At 65.9% G+C, this 7,378-nt stretch overlaps 1 protein-coding gene across 1 annotated transcript in view; it reads left to right on the plus strand.

The window, feature by feature from the left end:
• The window catches only part of LAMB2 (laminin subunit beta 2), an 11,658-nt gene extending 4,859 nt beyond the window's left edge, over positions 1 to 6,799 (plus strand). The window contains exons 11-35 of the mRNA XM_042836246.1: positions 1 to 55; positions 108 to 296; positions 393 to 572; positions 640 to 752; positions 828 to 907; positions 984 to 1,119; positions 1,289 to 1,444; positions 1,532 to 1,659; positions 1,736 to 1,853; positions 1,936 to 2,128; positions 2,196 to 2,339; positions 2,429 to 2,660; positions 2,739 to 2,902; positions 2,977 to 3,201; positions 3,636 to 3,850; positions 3,931 to 4,027; positions 4,093 to 4,465; positions 4,543 to 4,727; positions 4,804 to 5,045; positions 5,110 to 5,313; positions 5,384 to 5,528; positions 5,615 to 5,822; positions 5,895 to 6,036; positions 6,123 to 6,459; positions 6,541 to 6,799. The exon at positions 1 to 55 is cut by the window's left edge and continues 114 nt beyond it. Coding sequence (XP_042692180.1) covers positions 1 to 55; positions 108 to 296; positions 393 to 572; positions 640 to 752; positions 828 to 907; positions 984 to 1,119; positions 1,289 to 1,444; positions 1,532 to 1,659; positions 1,736 to 1,853; positions 1,936 to 2,128; positions 2,196 to 2,339; positions 2,429 to 2,660; positions 2,739 to 2,902; positions 2,977 to 3,201; positions 3,636 to 3,850; positions 3,931 to 4,027; positions 4,093 to 4,465; positions 4,543 to 4,727; positions 4,804 to 5,045; positions 5,110 to 5,313; positions 5,384 to 5,528; positions 5,615 to 5,822; positions 5,895 to 6,036; positions 6,123 to 6,459; positions 6,541 to 6,677 — 4,398 coding nt within the window. The 3' untranslated portion in view covers positions 6,678 to 6,799. The remainder of the gene's footprint in view (positions 56 to 107; positions 297 to 392; positions 573 to 639; positions 753 to 827; positions 908 to 983; positions 1,120 to 1,288; positions 1,445 to 1,531; positions 1,660 to 1,735; positions 1,854 to 1,935; positions 2,129 to 2,195; positions 2,340 to 2,428; positions 2,661 to 2,738; positions 2,903 to 2,976; positions 3,202 to 3,635; positions 3,851 to 3,930; positions 4,028 to 4,092; positions 4,466 to 4,542; positions 4,728 to 4,803; positions 5,046 to 5,109; positions 5,314 to 5,383; positions 5,529 to 5,614; positions 5,823 to 5,894; positions 6,037 to 6,122; positions 6,460 to 6,540) is intronic.
• The last annotated feature ends 579 nt before the right edge of the window (positions 6,800 to 7,378 follow it).

Here is a 7,378-nt window from a genome sequence, read left to right on the forward strand (position 1 = left end):
ACGCGCCCACAGCCGGCGCGGTGTGGGGCCATGGGGTCCTGCAGCGCATGCTGGGGTTTGGGGTCCTGCATGTGGCGGGTCGGGTACCAGGGGTGCCGTCCTCGCAGGGTGCGACTGCAACGAGCACTCACGGCGCTGCCACTTCGACATGGCCGTGTTCCTGGCCACCGGGAACACCAGCGGGGCCGTGTGTGATGGCTGCCAGCACAACACCATGGGGCGCCGCTGCCATCTCTGCAAGCCCTTCTATTACAAGGACCCCAGCAAGGACCTGCGGGACCCTGCCGTGTGCCGAGGTCGGTGCTGGGACATGGGGTGGCACAGGGCTGCATCCGGCCCCGGTGTTGTGGGGCTGGCACGAGGGCTTTGGTGCTGACCCTGCCTGTCCCCAGCCTGCAACTGCGACCCTGAGGGCACCGTGGATGGAGGGCTGTGTGACGGCGCCGATGACCCGGAGCGGGGGCTGATCGCGGGGCAGTGCCGCTGCAAGGAGCATGTGCAGGGCCCTCGCTGCGACCGCTGCAAAGCCGGCTTCTTTGGGCTCAGTGCTGCCAACCCGCAGGGCTGCCAGCGTACGTATTGGGGCACGGGGTCACCCAGCGGTGTCGGGCACCACCACAGACAGCTGTCTGTGTGCAGGGTGTCGGTGTGACCCCCGTGGCACGGTGGCCGATGGCAGCCAGTGTGACCCTATCAGCGGTGACTGCCTCTGCAAGCGGCTGGTGACCGGGCGCAGCTGTGACCAGTGCCTGGTGAGTGGGACGTGCACGGTGCTCAGGGCTGTGGCACCACGGCTGGCCGCTCGCTGACCCCATTGCTCTCCACAGCCCGAGCACTGGGCTCTCAGCCACGATCTCCCTGGCTGCCGGCCTTGTGAGTGTGATGTGGGAGGTGCCCGCAACAACCGGTGAGTTTTGTGACAGCTCAGGGTGGAAGGGGCAATCCTTTAGCCCCGGGGGCTGACGATGTGGTTGGGATGCCAGGTGTGCTGCAGAAACAGGGCAGTGCCAGTGCCGCAGCCACATCGTGGGACGGCGATGTGAGCAGGTGGAGCCCGGCTTCTACCGCATCAACTTGGACCACTACACCTACGAGGCTGAGGATGCCCGGCTGCACAAGGTGAGGGACAGAGGTGTCCCTGGTGGGGCATGGGCTGAGCAGAGCACCGGGAGGGACATTTGCAGGGTCTCCAAGCCAGCTGGCACCAAGTGAGAGCAGTGAGGCTGAGATCCATGCTGACTGAGGCCCCTTTTGGGGTCCTCCTGCTCACCTTTCCCCCTTTCCCCAGGGCTCGGTGGTGGACCGTGAGCCTCACGCAGGTCACCCGGCCTCCTGGACAGGGTCAGGCTTTGCCCGCATGCAGGAGGGCGGCTGGGTAGAGTTCCACGTGAGCGACGTGCCCTTCTCCATGGAATACGATGTCATCATCCGCTATGAGCCCCAGGTGAGCCCCCTGATTGGGGTGTTGCACCTCCAGAAGTGGCATGCAGGACTTTTGGTCCAGTGATTTCTGCCTGTTCTTTGCATGCAGCACCCAGAGCCCTGGAAGGAGGTGAGGGTGCAGGTGCTGCGCCCCAGCCCTGTGTCTGCCAGCAGCCCATGTGGGAACACCATCCCGGCCGATGACCAGCTTTCCACCAGCCTCCTGTCTGGCGCCCGGTGAGTGTCCCAGCAGGGCTCAGCTGAACAGGGCTGGCAGGAGGCATCCACTTGCCCTTGCTCCGCTTTGCCCCAGGTATGTGGTCTTGCCCCATCCCATCTGCCTGGAGCGGGGCGTCTCCTACACCATCCGCCTGGAGCTGGGCTGTGCCACAGGGCAGCAGGACCCCACCACCAGCGTGCTCATCGATTCGGTGAGGGGTCTGGGATGGGGCTGCAGGCGTCAGGGGGCACAAAGGATGTGGAATTAAGATGACATCCTGCTGACCCCCACAGCTGGTGCTCCTTCCACGTTACTCCTCCATGGAAATGTTCATTGCGGGTGACCCCGCTGCCATGGGACGTCGGGAGACCTTCGAGCAGTACCGCTGCGCTCAGCATTTCCACACTGTGGTGATGTCACCGGTGGCAGAGCCCTGCTCTCGACTCCTGCACAGCCTCTCAGCCATCCTGCACGACGGGGCACTGCGTGAGTATGGCCTTGCACGCCCCACACCCCATGCTGATGACCGGTGCTCACTGTGTCCTGCCCGCAGCCTGCCTCTGCGACCCACAGGGCTCGCTCAGCGCTGAGTGCCAACCCCAGGGTGGGCAATGCCGCTGCAAGCCCAACGTCGTGGGACGGCGCTGTCACCGCTGCTCCCCAGGCACCTTCGGCTTCGGGCCCGGCGGGTGCCGACGTGAGTGCCTATCCAGAGCAGTGGATGCAGGGAGAGGTGCTCCCTGTTTGCCAGGGACTTCAACACATAGATTCTTTGATGCTTTGCAGCCTGCCAGTGCAGTGGTGAGGGATCGCTGAGTGCCGTCTGCGACACCGTCACAGGGCAGTGCCCCTGCCGCCAGGGTGCCCACGGCTCACGTTGCGACCGCTGCCAGCCGGGCCACTGGGGCTTCCCGACCTGCCAGCCCTGCCAGTGCAACGGGCACGCTGAGGAGTGCGACCCACAGACGGGCAGCTGCCTGCGCTGCCGCGACCACACGGACGGCGAGAGGTGCCAGCGGTAGGCAGGGTGCTCACTCGCCTGGATCGTGGCAGAGTGCCGTGGTCAGCCCTAACCCCGCTGACTGCCCACCCCCAGGTGTGCCGTCGGGCACTTTGGGAACCCGGCGCTGGGCTCCGGCCAGCACTGCCGGCCCTGCCCCTGCCCTGACGGACCTGGCGGCCCCCGGCACTTCGCTGCCTCCTGCTACCAGGATGGGCGCTCCCGGCAGGTTGTCTGCCACTGCAGCCCCGGGTACACAGGTGAGTGCTTGCTGTGGCTTGCTCAGTGTCCGCAGCCCTGTCCCCAGGCACTGCTCAGTACTTTGTGCCAACAGGTCCCCGCTGTGATGAGTGTGCGCCTGGGTACTATGGAGACCCTCTGCAACCTGGCGGGCGCTGCCTGCCCTGCCAGTGCCACAATAACATCGACATGACAGATCCAGAGGCGTGCGACCGGCGCACGGGGCAGTGCCTGCGCTGCCTCTACAACACGGCAGGGCCACACTGTGCCGAGTGCCAGCCTGGGTATTATGGGGATGCTATGCAACACAGCTGCAGGCGTGAGTACACACAGATGTGCTAGACGTGCCTCCTGCCCCGGCACTTCCAGGGCCCATGTGCACACCACTGTGGGGTCCCTGTCCTGCTGTGGCTGCCTCCTTTGCCCAGCCCCAGCACTGCTGCCCTGTCCTGTCCCATCTACATCCTCATCTTGTGCCCATTCCTATCCTCTACCACTCATTCCCACCCTCACAGCCTCCTTGATTCTGTCTTTGACCTGTTCTTACTCCATCTCTATCTTGTCTCCATCTTATCCCTGTCCAGCCTATGTCTCTATTTTGCCCCATCCCATCCCTACCTGTACTCCTAGCCCACCTAACTGTAACCCTTACCCCATCCTAATTCTGATCTCCTCCCTATGCTATCCCTGTCTGCATCTTAACCCCATCTTTTCTGAAGCCTCCATCCCCACTCAGCTTCCCTCTGCTTCCAGGCTGCTCCTGCAATGCAGTGGGCACCAACCCCAGCACCTGCGGGCCGCAGCAGTGCCACTGTGACCAGCGCAGTGGGCAGTGCCACTGCCTGCCCCACGTGGAGGGACAGAGCTGCGACCGCTGCAGCCCGAACTTCTGGAACCTGGGCAGTGGGCAGGGCTGCGAGCCCTGCGCCTGCCACCCCCAGCACTCCTTGTCACCTGCATGCAACCAGGTGAGATGCCCCAGGGATGGGGAGGCTGAGGGAATGGCGTGGGGACAGGGTGCCAGCTTTGGCTGCACTGTGTCTTTCAGTTCACAGGGCAGTGCTCGTGCCGGCCGGGCTTTGGGGGCCGGACCTGTGCCGACTGCCAGGAGCAGCACTGGGGTGATCCACGGCTGCAGTGCCGAGGTGAGAGCTGGGTGGGCAGGAGCTGTGCCGTGCCCTGAGGCACCCTAACTGCTTTCTCCCCACAGCCTGCGACTGTGACCCCCGTGGCATCGCCAGCGCCCAGTGCCATCGTGGCAGTGGGCACTGTGACTGCCGGCCTGGTGTCTCGGGCGTCCGCTGTGACCAATGCGCCCGGGGCTTTTCTGGCACCTTCCCGTCCTGCCAGCCTTGCCACCCCTGCTTTGGGGACTGGGACCGCGTGGTGCAGGACCTGGCCTCCCGCACCCGGGCTCTGGCACAGCGGGCCAGCCTCCTGCATCACACTGGGGCTGCTGGTGCCTTCGAGGGCACCTTCCGACGGCTGGAGGAGAGCCTGGCCATTGTGCGTGATGCAGTGGCCGCCCGCAATGCCACCGTCACCACCGCCACTTTCCTGACACGTGCCACAGAGGGGTTGCGGTGAGCACAGGGCGTGGGGCACAGCTCTGGGGGCATGGGGCAGAGCTCTGTGAGCATGGCACCTCCTTGCTTTGCAGGCAGCAGATTGGGGAAGCCACTGAGAAACTGACACAGCTGGAGAGCAAGCTGACAGCGGCACAGGATGCCAATTTCAATGCTAGCCACGTGCTGGGCACGGTGGACCGCGGAGCCCGCGTCCTCAACCACAGCCTTCAAGAGCTGGGGCAGCGGCTGCATGCCCTTAAGACCTCAAATTTTCTTGGTAGGCATCATTGGGGTTCCCACAGCAGTGTTCCATAGTGGCAGACAGGGGTCTCATGTGGCTCCACTGTCTCCAGGTGCCTTCGACAGCATTCGCCAGTCCCACTGGGAATCACAGGATGCTGAGCGCCGAGCGGATTCCTCCACCCGTGTCATACCCAGCCCCGTCAGCGCTTCATCAGCCACACGGCACCACACCGAGCAGCTCCTGGCCAGCAGGAGGGATGCCTTCAACCGGCAGAACGCAGCCAGCCGGCGGGCGCTGACGGAGCTGGCAGCCAGGGCACAGGAGCTGAGCCTGCACACAGTCAACAAGAAGGTGGGATATGGGATGGGAGTGGGGCATGACAACTGGGGATGGCTCAACTCCACCAGCCTTGCAGGTGTGTGGCGCTGCTGGGGATGTGCCCTGTGCTGAGAGCCCCTGCGGAGGAGCCGGCTGCCGGGATGAGGATGGGACACGACGCTGCGGGGGGCTGAGCTGTGGCGGGGCCGTCTCCACGGCTGACAGTGCGCTGGACCGTGCACGGCACGCACAGGAGGAGCTGCGGCGGGCGGCTGGTGAAGTGGCCCAGCTCTCCCATAGGGTGCGTGATGCAAGTGGAAGTGGGCAGCGTGGCCATGCGTGCTGGTACTGAGGGTCTCTGTTCTTCTCAGGTGGCTGAGGCCAAGGGGAAGGCGGACGAGGCTCGGCTGCAGGCACAAGCAGCCCTGGACAAGGCTAACCAGACCAGGGCCCGCGTGGAACACTCCAACAAGGAGCTGCGGGAGCTCATCAGCCACGTGAAGGCCTTCCTGAGCCGTGAGTACAGCATGCTGGAGGATCTACCCCCGCTGCCCCCCCTGCCCCCAAGGCACAGGGGAGATGCTGATGGCTTCCACCTGCAGAGGAGGGGGCTGATCCCGAGAGCATTGAGGTGGTGGCCAGCCGTGTGCTGGAGCTGTCTCTGCCTGCCTCACCGGCCCAGATCCACCGCCTGGCCGAGGAGATCAAGGCACGGGTGCGCAGCCTGGCCAGTGTGGACGCCATCCTGGAGCAGACAGCTGGTGATGTGCGCCAGGCTGGGCAGCTGCTGCAGGATGCCCAGCGGGCCAAGTGAGTCTGGGGACATGGGGACACAGCCTTGCTGCAGCCTGAGGTACTGAGGCCATGCTGATTTGGCTGCAGGGCGCGGGCAGAGGGCGTGCGGGGCACAGCTGAAGCAGTGCAGCAGGCATTGGAGGAGGCGCGGCAGGCACAGGGCACGGCCGGGCAGGCACTGCACAGCACTGCTGCTGACATCCAGCACAGCGAGCGCACCATCGGCACGGTAAGGGCACCCTGTGCTGCCATTGCACCCGGCAGCCCTGTTGCTTGTCCCCACCATGGAGACACCCCATCGCCGCCTGTCTCCAGATGCGGATGCAGACGCTGGGTGCGGAGCAGCAGCTGGCTGCTGCCATGGAACGGCTCGGTCTCCTGGAAGGACAGATGGACGCCTTGAAAGTGAAACGTGCCAACAACAGCCTGGCGGCAACACGTGCTCACGAGGCAGCTGGCATTGCGCGGGACCGTGCCAGTGAAGCCAAGCAGGTGCTGGAGGGGCCGCTGAGGGACCGGTACAGGGCCGCCCAGGAGCTGGTGCAGCACCGGGCACAGGGAGCACAGCAGGCAGGCGGCCGGGCCCAGCAGCTGCGCGAGGAGGCCGCCGGGCTGCTGCAGGATGCCCAGGGCAAGCTGCAGAAGCTGCGAGGTGAGGCCAGGAAGGGTGCCAGGTTCGGGGGACGTGGTGTGGGGCTGTCCTCACCCACTCCCCCCATCTTCCTCCCTGTAGCACTGGAAGAGGAGTATGAGCGGAACGAGCGGGTGCTGGATGCCAAGGTGGCCCAGCTGGATGGGCTGGAGGCCAGGATGAGGGAGGTGCTGGCCACCATCAACCAGCAGGTCCAGATCTACAACACCTGCCAGTGATGGCCGCCCTGCTGCCCACAGCCCCTCCTGCCCACCTTGCCTCTGCCGGCCCTCGGGGCGGCGGGGGCTCAGAGAGCCCTTGCAATGGGCACCCCGCGTGTGAATAAAGCTACCCAGCAAGATTCTTGTCTCCATATTATGGCTTCCATCCCCACCCTGCTGGTCTCGGGCGGGCTATAGGGCTGGGTCGCCACGCCGGGCCGCCATGGGCGGTGACAGGGGCTCGGCCGACATGCTGCAGATGCGTGTGGTGGCCGGCCGGGAGCACAGGAGGAAAGACGGAGCGGTGGAGGCCGAGGGCTGGCCGACAAGGCGGGGCGGGGACGGAGCGGAGCTCGGGACGCTGCGGACACACGGAAGGTCCGGGAACACAGCCCGACAAGGCAGGCCCGGCCCGTCGCCACGGAGACGCCCCGCCCGGGGCGCGCCCTTGCCCGCCCTCGGGGGCGGATCGGCGCCGCGGTGACGTCCCGCCGGGCGTCGTTGCCATGGGGACGCCCCGAGCCGGGCGCGGAGAAGAGCGGGGGCCGAACCGGCGGCCGGGCCCGGCTCGCGTCACGTGACCCAACCACGCTCCCGCGTCACGTGGGCCCGTTCGCCGGCTTCCGGAAGTGCGTCACGGGCTCGGGCCTGTCTCCGGAGTGGGCCCGCTCGGAACTTCGGCTCGGACCGGGGCAGCGTGGAGCGGCGGCCGGGCCCTG

This window comes from Centrocercus urophasianus, unplaced genomic scaffold (assembly GCF_019232065.1).
Source record: "Centrocercus urophasianus isolate 14NV4802_14NV808 unplaced genomic scaffold, USGS_Curo_1.0 seq_581, whole genome shotgun sequence".
Classification (NCBI taxonomy): Eukaryota; Metazoa; Chordata; class Aves; order Galliformes; family Phasianidae; genus Centrocercus; species Centrocercus urophasianus.